Source organism: Thermobia domestica, chromosome 18 (genome assembly GCF_964235325.1).
Source record: "Thermobia domestica chromosome 18, izTheDome1.hap1.1, whole genome shotgun sequence".
NCBI lineage: Eukaryota > Metazoa > Arthropoda > Insecta > Zygentoma > Lepismatidae > Thermobia > Thermobia domestica.
Genome location: NC_137471.1, coordinates 177,287,924 through 177,305,009, shown reverse-complemented (window position 1 = coordinate 177,305,009; position 17,086 = coordinate 177,287,924). Strand labels below are relative to the sequence as shown.

General features: G+C 37.0%; 1 protein-coding gene across 1 annotated transcript in view; it reads right to left on the bottom strand.

Annotated features, from left to right (window-relative positions):
- The window catches only part of LOC145675798 (uncharacterized), a 226,386-nt gene that overhangs the window by 50,527 nt on the left and 158,773 nt on the right, over positions 1–17,086 (bottom strand). Inside the window, exons 2-4 of the mRNA XM_081746501.1 lie at positions 11,998–12,078; positions 8,319–8,413; positions 5,311–5,391 (exon numbers count right to left, since the gene is read on the bottom strand). Coding sequence (XP_081602627.1) covers positions 5,311–5,391; positions 8,319–8,413; positions 11,998–12,078 — 257 coding nt within the window. The remainder of the gene's footprint in view (positions 1–5,310; positions 5,392–8,318; positions 8,414–11,997; positions 12,079–17,086) is intronic.

The following is a 17,086-nucleotide window of genomic DNA, read 5'->3' as shown; positions in this document are numbered from 1 at the left end:
GTTAAAATCGTATCTCCACTTCCATATCCGGAAACAACAATTTTCTAGTGTTACGAGGTGTCAAAAAACCTTTAAAACTTAAAAAAGGGAAATATTGAGAGAGCATGGAACAAATGAATTTCATTTTTCTGCATAATCCACTCTACGCTCAATATAAGTTTCCCATTACTTCCAAAGTGTCCGAATGCCTCTAAAGATCTTTTTTTTTTTTTTTTTGATTGGATATGCAATCAGTCATACACCATTCATTGCACCTCTTCATCAGATTGCAACTTCTTTATCTTTAGTGCCTTTCACCACTGAGGCGAGATTCGGTACGAAAGGAGGATGAAATGAAGATTTTCAATGATCACAGCCATTGCACAGGCAGTAGTATGAGGCCGAGTATTGTTATGTTATAGAGGAAATTTGTTTTCAGAATTCCTTATTACTTCGTATAGTAAGTTTAGGACCTTTTTGGCGATCGGAATACAAGATATTATTGACTATGCGTTCCCTATGCTGTAACACTCCAAAATGTCACCCTTTTGGTCCCAGAGGAAAGTACTAACTTTCCTGTAGATGGTTGTGTCCGATAATGGATACTGCCATTGCATGCTCGCTTTCTTACTTCCGGAATGTAGTAGTGCACCCATGTTTCATACCCAGTAACGAATCTCTTCTGAAAGTCACTACCTTCTTGTTTACGGCGTAGCAAAATCTCGTGACACATCAACACATCGCTGCTTCAGTTCGTCTATCAACTGGCGTGATACCATCCTGGCACACACATTCCGAAATCTGAGTACAGCGTGGATAATATTACAGACTGAACAGTGACTTATGCCAATGATTGTGGCTACTTCATCCAGTCATTCTGCATTGCCCCTTATCACACTTTCAATTTACATAGAGCAAAACGGTAAGCGATAACAAGAAATTATCTGTTGATATAGATTCAGCGTCCCAAGCATGGGTTCCATCTCCGCTCCTTATTCTTATGTTGAAACCGCAAGCGGTAAACGTATCACTTACACATCGGAATTCACGGACAATATTCGTCAGAATATTGGATCAATAAGAGCTACACATAGATTACTCACTTCTGGTGGGTCAGGTTTTTGGCTGGATCCCAGCTCGCGCCAAGTGAACTTTGTGGTGAAGAAACCATGAGTGGAGTTTCTTCCGGGTCCCTCCCTTTCTTTCATTCAACCATTTCATTCGTTGTCATCATCACCTTCTATCTTTCCTTCGAAGCACAATAATAGGACGTTACAAAAAAACATTCATGTCTCTCGGTTATGCCATATAGGTCAAACGAGACGGTGATGATAAGAATGAATTAAATGGTAGAATGAGAAAGTAGGAGCACAAAGAGAAACTCTGAGAAAATCCACACACACACACATGATGTGTGTCCACCAAAAAACTCACCTGGCTAAGCTGGGATCGAACCAGTGACCCCGCATACAAGATGTCAACGCTCTACCACGGGGTCACTGCAACTCCGGACTAGAAAAAGGATTCCTACATGAGTGATTGCGTTTCTCAAGTGAAGCTATAGGGTCTGAATACTTTCTTTTCATTATAAAAAAAAAAAAAATCAAGCTTTACGGTTTTATGAATTTTTAAGTACTAACTAGAGAAGGTCGCGGGATATTTCTCTGACTTCGTTTCGATATTATGCTCAGTCGACGCCTTTTTACATATGAAACAGTTAGGCAACCGGAGAAATCCTCGATCGCAAGCGTATTCGAATTATGAGCGTTAAAATTTCAAAATTGAACAGATTTTGCAGAAAGTTTGAAGAATCATTTCTTGAGATAGAGCTTCAGTTTTGATATTAGGGATTTCTCCTGGATACCCAACACAGTAGTAAGTTCAAAACGTATGCATTTTGCAAGATAAGGGCAATTATTTGGAATGGTGTGAAGGGTAATGGCATCTTACACCATGCAAATTGCCTCCCATTTGACATGCTGGGCCAACCAGTGGTAAAAGTGGATCTGAAAGGATGGGAGGACGGTAGGTAGCGGCATGACGCCACGCCGTTCCCCTGCCTATCTATACCCATTATAGTTTGTTTCAGAACTGGGGGACGCCTTAACTTTTTTTCGAGGTGGGGTACGGCGTCCGCGCATTCTCCTTCGCTTTTACCCTTGGGGCCAATAGGCTAATAAAATGTATTTGATACTCCTATTCGATTATATTGTTATTCAAATATCACTATCCTGTGTGGCCATCTTCAAATTGAACAATCACATTTGTCTTGGGAACGGTTTGCCAGGCGTGCAAAATTCAATGAAGATATTCATAATTAAACTTGTGATTATCTATATTGTGGTTCTTCCCAGGCCCGTATTCCTGGGGATCTAGGGGGCCGGGCTCCCCCTAAATTTTTACTGCTCCCCTAAAATTTTCACGATGAGCTTGCAAATGAACAATAATATGGTGATGAACCTGGACCTATGGTTGGATCTGCCCCCCTAACTTCTACCGCTCCCCCTCAGTTTTGGACTGACTACTGGCCTGGTCCTTCCCCTTCTGCAGCTAGGTCCAAACAGCTCGAGCAGCGCCAGACAGGCTTGCACTGTCGCGGTACTCCGAATCCTGTCGGCCTATGCTTATGCATCGCAGAATACGGTGTTCTAATACATCATCGCTAGCCATGTGCTTAGTTTTCAGCAATTAGAATGTCAGTATTATTGGGAAATATTGGTCAAACTCCAGGAAATATTTTAAGATATTCAATGAGAAAATAGACCAAAAAAATTAAAGAAGAAAAAAATGGTTAATGGGAATGTGTGCTCAAAGTTGTGAACTAGGTGACTTTTATTCTCGAGAAAACCGCTGTTTCAATACATCACCTCTAGCCAATTGTTTGTTTTTTGGTCACATTTCTCGCGAAATACGTAAAATATTGTCTGAAGTTTGGCCACTATTTTCAAACAATCGCCATTGAAATCCGTTGAAAATTTTAAAAAATGGCTAGCGATGAAATATTGAAACACCGTCTTCCACAATGGATACCATCATGTCCATGGGTTTTCTCGGGGTACTCCTGTTTCCTCCCTTCTTCTCATTCCATCAATTCTTCCATCATCATTCACTTGCCTTAATCATCGTCTTCCTTAGCCTAAAGGGTATAATCATCGGATGTTAAACTGAAATATTTCATTTTTTCCACAATGCACAGAGGCCGGCTGAGTTGAGTGTCGCGTTGAAGTTAGTCGCGCGGCAAAGCGTTTCGGAGACACATGTCATTGTTTAATGTTTAGATGGCCACACAGAAAGTGACATTTGAATGACAATACAGTTGGTTTCAAATAAATTTTATTAGCCCATTTACCCAGTGTACCAAATAGGGTGCAATTTGCAAGTTGTAAGACGCCATTACCCTTCATCCCTTCCCCAATAAGTTCCCGTATCTTGCAAAATGCGTACGTTTTGACTTCACCATTCCATCGAGTATCCAAGAAAACACCTCAGTACCAAAAATGAAGCGTGTATCTCAAAAAATGGTTTCTTCAAACTTTTTTCAAAATCTGTTCAATTTTGAAATTTTAACGTCCATAATTCGAACAAGCTTGCGATCGAGATTTTCTCCGGTTGCCTAATTGTTTCATATGTAAAAAGGAGTTGACTGAACATAGTATCAAAATGAAGTCAGAGTAACACCCCACGACTTCCCTAGTAAGTAGAATTAATTACTATTTTCCACTAACGGGTTCAGACACTAGCGGGTATGTACGACAGCTCAAAAACATATATAAATTATTTAAGAAGATATAATATTTTACCTAAGCAAAATGAGTTTCAGAAAAAAGAAAGAAAGAAAAGAAAAGAAGAAAATGAAAGAACACATATTACATATTTAACGTTCAAAATGATCGTCAAAATAAACTATCTTCGTATTACACGTGTGTATAATATTTACGTGGAAACAAACAGTTAAAAATTGAAAAGCGCTTAGCGGTTTCTTCGAATTATTCTCCCTTTCTCTTCGCTTCCCTTGGCTCTTCGATCTTTTACTTTGAGTTGGATTCTTCTTTTTTGTGTATGATTCCTTCCGTTTCCCCATTTTCCACTTTTATTATTTGTAATAGTTTTGTCACAGTTCACAGGTTCCGCCTCTGGACTTCAAACGCTAACAAGGAATTGTCCTACTACTGTGACTGCAACAGTACACATGTAAGTTTGGCAACGAAGCATTATGGCGTCCTGCGTAAGCATGAGATTCAGCCGCTAAAACTATTTCCGTAAACACAAAATAATATTTGGATAAAATGTAAAACATAACACGAAAAACGGTAATATATTCATGTTCCGTAATGAGACAACTACTTGTAAAATAATTTATGCTTGTAAGTAAAAATTTCGTAAAACTAAGCACAGGAGTAGCAAAATCTAACAGCAAGTGCCATCTTGCGTACTCATCTTAAAACTGATCAAGTTTTCCTCTTATATTGTACTTTTTTAGCTAACAGAATACATAGGCACAGAAAATAGTATCTCAAGTTGTAGCTGACGCATAACTCTATTTTATAGTGTAATACTTAAAATATGTGCCATTTCTTTACGCGTTGGTTAAGGCAATAAACTAATGCTTATACTGACTTCCGGGTAGTGATCCACCATAAGAAGATGAACAAACATGATTGTTCTTTGAAATATTGAAAACATGGTATCTTGAATAAGATGTTACATTGTGAATCAATCAAATGAATACTCAAGCTCAAGTAATGGGTGTCGATTCACTATGAAACTCTAAAGTAATGCCGCACAGTTGATATTTTAGGTGCTTTCGTGTTGCCGAGTGAGTCATTTCTTGATACTGAGTCGATTTAATCACTGGTACAAGCTGTATACTCATACAAGAATTAGTACAGTCCGCAACAAAAAACCTGCAACATGAGCATGTAAGTTTGTGAAACGACTAAGTCTTTCGCTCCACAATAAGTCTACAGGAGAGGACGCCGATGTTTCTCCTGGCGTGACTTGTGCTACTTAGACGGTATTTGATTCTTTGGGCTGTTAGGCGCAGTTTCACAATAAACTTACATGCTCATGTTGCAGGTTTTTTGTTGCGGATTGTGCATTTGGTACATTCAATATGTTTTCTTCCTTTAGCACTAAGTGATAAAATGTTAATATTTACCGACGTGGCTTACCCCAAGAGCCGCCACTGATCCTATCAAATCTTTCGATAGTGTCTATATAATAGAACTTCTGCCGCTGTTCGTAAGAAATAATGCATTAAATACATACTGTACGTAGAAGCCTGAGATTAACTCCAAATGAAATTTATAATAGAACAATGTTATGACTTACTCTTCGGCAGTGATTTCTTGCGCTTCATCTTCCACATAATCTCCTTCCTCACCCTGATAGAATATGCTGCATGGAATTACACTGAAACGAAACAATAAAACACCATCATTGTACTTACACAGAAAGCTACTATGTATTTGTTGTAAAGAGCACAAATATATATATACTCCGAGAACTAGAATACTCCGAGAAAACCCGCGGACACCATGTTGCACATCACTAACTTGACCGCGGATCGAACCAGGGACCACGCACCAGAGGTAAGCGCTCTACAAAGCCACCGTACCATTTCCCCCCGTTCAATGTACACGGATTAAGTTTTACACTTAGGTTTTTAAATCAGATTCTCCAGGAAACAACCCCACAATCCTATGAAAATGAACTACGCTGTGCTTTTCGAGCTTATGATCGAAGTTCACTGACAGAAACTTGAAGGTTGAGTTGTTTACTATGATTTAGGTGTAAGTTTAAAGGTATCGATTAGTATATACACCTCTTAGCATGTTCCACACAAATTTTTCAAACTTCGCATATTCCACTTTTACAAACCTTAGTGAAAGCTCTATCGCAATTTAATTCGTAGTATTTTCTACACATACGCTACCGACCATAAACCACTTCCCTTGATGCCGCGGCGGTTCAGTAGTAGAGCGCTCACTTCTGGTTCCTAGTTCGATCCTATCCCCGCAAAGTAGCTTTTGTGGTGGATAAACACTATGTACGAGGGTTTACTCGAGTTTCTCACGTTTCATCCTACTTTCTTCATTACATCATTTCATTCGTAAAAGCCTTCTTCGTGGCTGAGCGTACCTGCACAGTGCACTTGAGTGTACACAAGGTGCAAACCGATTGTCGAGGGCCAAGGGGATACTTGCCTCGAATTCGAACTAGAGTAGTACTTCTGATCTCAGTCTGACCCCCGTCTCATATGATCTCAGCGTTTTTTAAAAAAAGGAAGCTCTAATCAACTAGCAAACCACGAACCGGTTTGGAACCAAACATTTAACAGGAATATTGGGACGTTATAACAAGTTCCTAAATAAATACTTCAGTAGAGTTTGGAAAGATGAAACCTGTAAGTTTGGGGAGCCGAGGTGGCTCAGTGGTAGAGCGTTCACCTGTGATGCGTTGGGTTCCTGGCTTGATCCTCGTTCACGCCAAGTAAACCTTGTGGTGGACAAATCTAGTACATGGGTTTTCTCGGCGTTCTTCTGTTTCCTTCCATTTTCTACATTCCACCATTTCATTCATTTATCATCACCGACTGCTTTAGCCTATCCGGCATATCCGTTGGACCGAAAGATTTTATATGAAACTGAAGGATTTTACATGTGAAGTTCGGACAAATTCTGAGTACAACTTCTGGCAATATAAAGAAACGGAAGTTCACAATCAACTTACTTTGAAGTCGCCTAGGTAGAATCAACTCCGTAGTAAAAGGGAATAAAGAAAAAAAGGTAGCTTTATGCATATTGGATTCTTGACCACACCTCGAAAATTACATGTTCCGTAACCGATGTGCTGCGGCACACTGATGTACCCAGCAAAGTGAAAGATGAGGCAAAATTTTACCTATTGTAAATTTACGAGTTTTATGATCAGTATTATTTTATCTCAGTTAACTATGTTGCATGTGCTTCCACATTATTTCATCCCCTTCCGTATTTTATTCTCTCATAGTAAGACGTGTTTTCCACGGTACAGTCCACAGCAAAAAAACCTGCAACATAAGCATGTAAGTTTATTGTGAAACGACGAAGTCTTTTGCTCCAAAGTAAGTGTGCAGGGGAGGACGCCGAGGTTTCTCTTGCCGTGATTCGTGCCACTTAGACATTATGCTGATTCCCTGGGCTATTAGGCGTAGTTTCATAATAAACTTACATGCTCATCTTGCAGGGTTTTTGCTGCGGACTGTACAATAACTTTGTACATGGAGCTTAAATCCAATGAGCTTATCTGCTGTAATAAATTCTATTCGATTTATATTTTTTATATTATTATTATATTTATATTAATAATATTAATATTATTATTAATAGATTGATTACAATACTGATTTATATTCATGGTGTCGTATAATATTTTTGAGAGAGAGAGAATTCATACTTTGCTGCGAATAGAAATAGGCTGCAAAGCATTGTTTTAGGATATTTCTAAACCAAGTTTTCGTAAGAATGTAGTGAGAAGTCTTAAGAAACAGAGTTACAAAATGCAACGATAATATATATATATATATATATATATATATATATATATATATATATATATATATATATATATATATATATATATATTGTTACGGACAATGGTCCGGTACGTAAGATGTCATTTTTTGGTGGCCAGACCTGAACATTTATGCTGTTAAGAGATAATAAGTGTAGACGCTATCAATGATAGATGTAATTTTGTAACATACGACAAAGAAATAATAAGTATTGAGGAAATACAAAGTTTTAAATGAAGGAAAATAGTTTAATTTCTTCCAATATAATTAACAAAATAAGTTTTGGTGGTTGCTAAAGCTAGTTTTATCGAACTGAATTTTATATCTAATTGTGTATAGGTTACAAAAGCTATATTTAAATTTAATATTTTTTTTACAGGACCTGCTAAATATAGAATCTTTACATTTAATTACGTTCGAAAATTCACGAAGCCTAAAATTGTTTCAATAAGCATGAGCTACTACTGTGAAAAGGTTTCGTTATTACATATAGTATTCTATATATTATAATATTGGCAATTTGACCATTAGTATCAGTTTTTCGTGACATTTTCGACATTCCATTTAGCAATATGCATTTAATGAATGTATAAACATATTCGTTTCTTTAATTTTAATGAAAACATTCCATCTTTGGAATGTTGTCACACAAATGAAACAATTTGCAATAACGTCACTAAAGATCATATAATAAGCTACTAAAGATTTTTTTTAAAAAAATACAGCAATTATAGAACAAAATTTGTAGTAAAAATATCCTGTAAAAATATTGAATTCTACCTACCTGACAACGGAATTATATTTTTCACCGATTCCACATTCGCTAAGGTACTGAAGGCATAGCTCGCATGCATCAAAATTGCCAACTGGGAAAATTACCTACAAAAAGAGTAAAATAAAAGTAAGATTTGTACTTGAACATTATACATATTAAAAATACATGCTTTGTGAAATGTAACAAAGTTTAATTGGCAAGCATTGATAGCATTAGCATTAAAATATTTAGTTTGCTTTTATGGTTGAATCATGTCTTCCTGATCATGATTTCGTAATTTTAAAAGTATTTTTGTACTTTGGTTACAAAATACAGGATGTTTATCTTAAAGCAACTTTGCCACAAAATAGGTCTTATGTGTTGTTACTGAGCAGCATTACCCTATTATGGTCAAATGTTATAATATTTTCAGAAATTAGCAGCAGTTTCGTTGAAATACCTTCCTACAGAGCAAGAAACCACAAATAAATAAAAATAATAATAAACTTTCGCTGAACGTAGGAGATAAAGCTTCCACAATACTAAATTTGACTGTCCCCTGTCGACGAAGATTAGAAATATCTAAACAAGCGACCCGCAAGTCATGTATATGAATATTGTATGAAAGCAATAGTGCTAATTAAATGATTATTGAAGTTATAATTCGTGCGGATAACGCATCAGAATGTGATGTTGCTTGTAAGCAACAGTGCCAAATAAAGGGTTAAATTCTATAGTTTCCGTCATTGTTTAATCTGAAAATACTGGAATCAATTTTAATCGGAAGGAAGAAAGAAAATTATACACATTTGAAATCAAATTAATCTAATCGGATATTCATAAAATGAGTAATAAAACATTTTGTTTATTATTATTATTATTGATAGAAAATCAGCCAATTTATTTATTTGGAATCTTTAATGAACCTGTTTTAGTGGTTTGATTCTACTGATATCCACATATCTATGTAGAACTGGTTTTTACTGATTTCTTGAGACATAATTAAAAGTTTCTTTCTTTGTGAAAATAACATTCTGTGTTAGATAGTTTTAATGCAGGGATGCAAATAACCACTCGCTCAGGGCGAATGGTTCATCGGTGCGGGCGAGTATTTAACATCATACCGGAGGTAAGTAAATTACTTATATTGAGAGATATGGACTAGTAGCTTTTTTCTTGGGCTAGTAAAATTTTGTTGGTTATTTGCATCCCTGTTTTAATGCTTTTCTTCAATTTACATTGTGCTGCCATGTCCTAAAATCTTCCAACCTTAAATTTAACTTATGTTCTGACGTCGTACAGTGATTAAATTGTGCACAGCAACAAGAGTCATGTGACAACACAATATTCCATATTATACTATTATATTATATATATACTGTATGTATAAATAAAACTGTTTGGAATTGAATTTCAAGCAAAATGTTGTGATAATCCCACAAATCTGATCAAGTTTTTAAAGCACTTTACATGTACAGACTCTGGATCTATTACTTAACGTGGACTCTCAAGTTGATGGGAAATCTCAGCGCAGATTCAGCCTGGGTCTCCTGCACATTAAGACAAGAACGCTGCTAACCATTCAGATTAAATAGAATCGTACAAGTGAAAATGTTGAACCTCGAGTTGCAAAACAGTTTTTCTTTCCCAGCATCTAGTAATCTACGATGAATATTTATTGCCTTCTGTTGCTACTCCAGTAATAGACGTTTGTTAAAGGCAAAATTGAGTCTACAAAATCTTTCCATCCTTCGTGAAAACAATTTGCATATTTAAAATTACTCTCACCATTAAGTTGGAACTTAAAAGTTATATTATTTCAATTTAATTATTTGCAAATGGATATTGAAGAGAGAACATTGATTTGGTTGGCTACTTACTATTAAGGCAAGGGCCGTAAGCATATTATTGGAGTAACCGCAAAGTAATTGATTGGTCGATTAGAAAGTTAAGTGTCAAGAGCCCTTAATTAAGCTTGATTATAACTCTGTATTTGGACGGAGTCTCTGGGTTGAACAACAACTAGTTTCTTTAGGTAACAGTAAGATTACTTTTGCGCAAAGAACTGAACAAAAATCCATCCAGATGTCAAAAAGAAAAAGACATTTCTATCTGATTAGCATGTGCAGTTAAAACTGATGACTTTCCACTTAGCGCAATTCATCAACCGCTAAATACTCCTTTAAGATACAACTTAGAATGTGGTGTGTTTGAAGCCTCCACTGCACTCGTAAGAATGCAGTGAACCAAGTTCATACTTATTGGTGTGTCCTTGACAGTAGCGTACGCAGGAATTTATTTCGGGGGGTCCAAACTCAATATGAGGATATTTTATATTAAAATTCCTAAAATTGCCCTTAAAATTAGAATAGATTTACACAAAGTCTAAATTTCGGGGGGATGTCCGGACCCCCAGGACCCACCTCCTGCGTACGTCCCTGGTCATTGATTCAAGTGTGGAAATGCGTGCCTCTATGCTTAATGAAAATCAGCTCCAAGAAAGCTGAAGTTTTAGTTTACCATCAATTCTAAATAATATTTTGTTACACTAAGTCAAACTACTTCATTTTCAGAACAGGTGTAGCACTATTAGATTTTCATTCAAACATTTATGTCTAGAACATTACTCTAACACCTCTACAAATGATTCGTTCGAACTATCAAACCTATTTGTGTGCACCGATTTGCCCTTTACATTTTCTATCGAGTGATCGAACCCTTCACTACTGCATTTTTTTTCTCCAGAATACACTATTTAACCTTTAAATGTATGGAAAATGAGGGTATCGATTAAAAATCGGATTGTTTTTTCTGAAATTTGTAACAAATTTGAGAAATGCCTTTACACTAAAAGAAAATATTGTAGGAATAAAAGTAATCAAATTTGGATTTCCTGTGCCATATAACAACAAGGGAGATGTGAAGCAAGAAAAACGGCTTGGGCTCCAGGAGACCCAACGTATGCACTTAGGGTAAAATGCTTTTCAATGTCATAATGGAAAAACACTTCTGAGGCAAAATGCCGTGGATAAAAACTTAGTTTTAATATTTTTAAAACTATTTTTTTAAATGATTGCACTCAGATTATTATTATTATTATTATTATATTATTATTATTATTATTATTATTATTATTATTATTATTATTATTATTATTATTAGTCACAAATGTGGGTGAGCAGTTTCGACGTCCATCATTGAGAACTAAAATTTCTGCAGTTCCCGCAAATAAATCAGCGACAATAGTTCATATAATAGCACTTTGCAGCTCCCACTGTTTTCTGTCTTACATCCTAGGGTGTAGTGATGATGCGACAAACATTCAGTTTGCTAACTAACAGATAACTGTCAAAATTCCTTGTTAGACAATGTTAGAATACATTACTTGCCTTTTGTTAACAGTAACAAGCATGAGTGTAGGTTACCGAAAAATTTAGTTTCGACCCATAGGGTCTGAGTATCTTGAGTAACTCATAAGAAACACCTGAACTTACTCTTCCTAAATTATACAGAAATCGGTGCCGAAATTAACAGGAATTTACCAGAATATCATAGAACTTGTTATGTATTGTTCGCAAATTTTGCGGATCGCAACATTATAATGTCGATTATCGTAAGCTGAAAGATAAATTTTGCGTTGCGTTCACATAAACAGATACGTAAGGAGTTCCTTAGTCTTAAACGAAATATAAGTATTTATTTAACTTACTTGGTAGAACTTTTCACTCTTTCCAGGACACCAAACGGCATTTTCTGTTAGTTTTAGGTCGGCAAGGATTTCTTCCAGAAGCTGAAAAAGAAAAGGAAAGAAATACTATAGTATTATAGTATTCACATAGACAATTGTCATTTGCATACACTAATTCCAGTAAAGAAAATTACATTAAACATTGACAGTAGCAGGTATTTTAAATAAATACAAAATGTGTGTGTAAAATCCTCATATATTTTGAGACTGCAAATAATAATAATTGTCATATTTGCTATTAGCACTGTGGTACACACATGGGCGGGTCTGGCAACGCTGGGGGGTACTCGGCTACAGGAGGCTTGGGGGGCTTTTAAAAAAAGTAACAACTTGCGTATATTAATGAATTCTATTATTTTGATCCATTTAAATGAAGTTACGTACCACATTGTTTTACAGGGATTTTATATTAATAGCAACTTTTACAGTAGGCTTACATTTTCTAATTATATAAATTTTACCATAATATTCTTTAAAAACAAATTTCATTGCCTTGATCTATGACATAAAGGTAAGTAACCAATAAATACTACTAGGAATACTTTGGAATTTTGTAGCAGTACTGGCAGAACCTACAAGTCAATGCTTTGTTCGGGTATCCAGTTGCTCTCACAGAAACCCGAAACAGAAGACGAATGACCCTTTTGAGCTTTCACCTCTCTTTTAGGTTCACGTTCTAAATGTTCTCTGGTCTCTTTTACTAATGATATTATAATGCCCACTGTCAAGCTCTTCTCAACTGCATGTTGGGTACCTCAAAAGTTTTAAACCTTCAGGACCCGGCATCTTGCACGGTCGCTTCGATATAATACAATGTCACATTACTGAGCATCGCTAAAGTTATGCAAATTTCATATTTTAGGTCAGCAATCCATCAGAATTACTTTCTTTAAGAATGGCAACCAAATGTGTGTACCGCAAAGTAACTTTATATTAATGCTTCTTGCAAACATGAGTTAATGCGAACGAGGTGTAGCCCTACAGCTTTGAAATAATTTTCATACATCCTATGCTTGAATGCGATTGAATAGTATCTAAATGTGTGTAAACGTTTTTAAATACCAACAAAAATTTATAATTTTATTTTGGGGACCTCGGCGATTGCCGATCTGGCCAGACCACTCCTGTGTACACTGGCCAGTACCTACCTATTTTACATCCCTGGGCTCAAGAAAATTTTGCATTCTATCTCAGCACCTGACATGCATTATGCTGGCAGTTAATCAGGTTATTATAGCGTCAGTAGTATCGTAATAAAAGAAAACTTGGCTGTTCTGTGGTATTGTACCAAGATTGTTTTCAGCCTAGACCTCTCGAATTTGTATCTCGTGGGCAGCATCTCCCCCCCCCCCACACACACACACACCGCACATACTATAATCTGGATTTTGAACTATCCTGCCCGTGGAAGTTTGCGGTCCTATTATTCATACATAAATAGGGGTGTGAAGGGTGCATAGGGTACCATCAAAAAAACCGCAATTTCGCATGCGAAAGCCACATTTGAATGGGAGAGAGAAGGATTTTTTTTATGTTTAAACCTACAATACGCTTCTAAACTGTGGATATCCCATGTTTGATTCCTGTCTCTTCATAGGGAAAAGGGCAGAGTTGAAATATTTTCTTCGGATACCTCACCCGGTAGCACCATTTCAAGTATTTCTTGGCGCGTGGAGAGAGGGTAGAATCTCCGATATAAATACAACGTCACATTTCTCGTGACTATGTTATTGTATTATTTACTATTGTTTATATAAATTTATATTAACCCGTGGCTTAAGAACAATATTTCGGAATACAAATGAATACATGAGCTGTACTGACAATTTCAAGCGCCTAGTAGTGTTTTTGTCCATTTACCACAAGCATCTAAGGTCTTCAAGTTCAAAAACTATAAGTTTTATTAGCCCTCAAACTTTTGTTCAATTTAGTGTTACTTGTCTTAAAAGGTGATTATATATATAATTTTTATCACAGAGAAACTCATATACTGTGGAAAAAACATATGTTACACGAGTAATTCCTGTAGTTTATTTATTTATTTATTTATTGAACAAATTCCCAGATACAGCATAACTTTGCCATTTTACACAGGGACATGCTAACAAAAGAAAAAAAAAAACAAAACAAGATAACAATAACAACAACATAGAGAGAAGAGTGTAAGAGTAAAACTATTCCGTCAAAGCTCGCTTAATTGCTCTTTCAAACACTGGGTAGCTCGAAAATATGTCCACATCAGTTGTTACTTGATTATAACAGTTTGGTATTCTATAAAAGAGAGACCTCTGTATAACAGCCAACCTAGGACGGGCAAGATGGAATAGGTGGGTATTCCGGGTGATGCGGGAAGGGACACGTAAGGATAGTTCCTGAAGTAATATTTCCGATCTTAAGTTTCCATTAACTATTTTATGTAGATATTTCAGGTCAGAGATAGTTCTGCGTACTTCAGGAGTCTGAATATTAAGATGTCTCAAGAGTTCCTTCTTAGATAATATTCGAAGTGCAGGAACACGAAAACGGACTATAGCGATGAAGAAATTGAGAACAGAATCAAGTCTGGAGAGATGTGTAGGTGCTGCCATGGCCCATATGGGAGAGCAGTATTCGATCTTGGGCGCTATTAATGTCTTATAAAAAGTTGCTAGTGAAGAAACAGTGCGTAGTTCGGTGAATCGATAAAGAAGTCCCAACATGCGCATTGAATTCTTTAGTATTGAGTAGATGTGGTCAGAGAATGTAAGTTTTGAATCAAAGATGACACCAAGATCATTATGACTAGAAGAATGTGTGATAGGGGAATCGTTGATATGGTATGTGGAGGGAACAGGAGACTTTTTCAAAGTAATAGTAATACTGTCACACTTCTTACTGTTGAGTTTCAAGTGCCACATTTCACACCAGCCTGTAAGGTAATTTATGTCTTCCTGTAGAGCAGTTGTGTCATGGAGACACGATATTTCTCTGTATAACTTACAATCGTCAGCAAAAAGCAGAAGGCCACTAGGTTGAGCTGATAAGTGCGTGTAGAGATCATCCATATACAGGACAAACAGCAGAGGCCCAAGTACACTCCCCTGAGGCACCCCTGAGATCACGGGTTGGGGGTTAGAAGTCGCCCCTGAAAGAACAACTCTCTGTTTACGGTCCTTCAAGTAGCTTGTGATTAGAGAGAGAAATTTGCCATGTACATTAAATCTATTGGAGAGTTTATGAAGAAGATGAATGTGACTGACAGAATCAAAGGCCTTCGAGAGATCAAAATAGATAACATCTAATTGAGTATTGTTATTCATACATTTGACTGCACAGGAAAGAAGAGTACTTAAGTTTGAGAGACTTGAGCTTTTCGGTAGAAAGCCGTGCTGAGAACTATGGATGTAAGGTGAGGTGAATTTAAGTAGCCTGTCTTTGATTATTTTTTCGCAGATAATTGATATGACAGAAAGAAGAGATATTGGCCTATAGGAGGATACATGATCTTTAAGTCCTGATTTATATATTGGGGTCACGTGAGCTAGTTTCCAACTGGTGGGATAATACCCTTCCTTGAAGCATCTATTGAATAAGATAGATAGAGGAACCGTAATAACTGAAGCAGTTTTGTTGAGAAAGAGAGGACTAATTTTATCAGGTCCAAGTGATCTGTGTGGAGATAACGATAGCAAGAGAGCCAGAACTTCGCCCGGGGTGGTAGAGAGATTGGATAAGGTGTCCGAACAGATGGAGCGGAGAGGGGGAAGATGGGTTGTAGAGGGAAGGGAAGTAAATGTTTTGCAGAAGTAGTTATTGAAGAGGTCGGGTCTTTGATCATCACTCGCTTCAGTATTTTCATCTTGAACTGTTGCCGGTATGCCCGGAGATTTTGTTCTATATTTAATTACAGACCAAAAGACTTTAGGGTTACTAACAGTAAAATTACCAATTGAGTCCATGTATTCAAAGTATTTACGCCGCTGTACCTTCTTGGCAAGACTTCTAATTCTAGCAAAGTTTTTGTATGTGTAGTCACTCGGATGTGATTTCCATAGAGACCAGGCCAGCTTTTTGTTTTTAAAAAGTTCACGAAGTTCATTGTCGTACCAGACCGGAAACTTGTTCGATTTTGATGCTTTCACCGGCACAAAGTCCTTTATAGCTGAGTGGACAACAGATGTAAATAAGTCCACAGCGTCGTCAACAGTTCCTACCTCTAACAAACACCAAGGAAACAGTTCAATAGCCCGGCAGATGTCACCCCAGGGGGCTTTCTTCCAAAGAAGTTGTGACCTACTTTTGAGGGGCTGGTTTGTAGTAGTGGAGGGGAGGAAATCGAAAGAAACATCCAAGGAATCGTGATCCGATGGAAAAAGATTTCTGCATGGGACAACACAACGAGGTTCTAGGTTAGAGAGAATATAGTCAAGATTGCTATTATTGCGGGTATAATGCATATTATGTTGACCTAGACCAAGTCCATGAATAAAATTGTCCATGAAATAACTGTCGTTTCCATCTTTAGTGACACCATGCTTGCTGTCCTGCCACGTGATGGAAAGGTTGAAATCACCCAATAGGATGACGTCACCGTGTGACAACGCATGTAACAGTGAGTCATGGCAAGCTTCTAAGATGTGCTGGGGGGTGTTCTTGTGCGGCCTATAGAAGCACCCAATAAACACAGAACGACGCTTCGGAATAAATACTTCCACCCAAATGAGTTCACAATCCCGTTCGAGATCCAGTCTTCTCTTGCTCTTCCACTTATTATTTACACAAATCATCACTCCACCTCCACGAGTTATGCGGTCTTTACGATAAATGGTGAAATTATTTGAAAAGCTCATTTCACTGTCGTTCACTGATTCATTCAGCCACGATTCGGTCACTGCGAAACAATCCAGTTCCCTTATCTCACCTAGGTTCAATGAGCACTCAAGTAATTTGTTTTTAATACTACGAACATTTTGATAATATATATTGAAAGCACTGGTGTAATATGGACAGGGTGGGCCAGGGTTTACGTGAATATCACCACAAAGGAGGAGAAAACAAACGAGAATGAGGC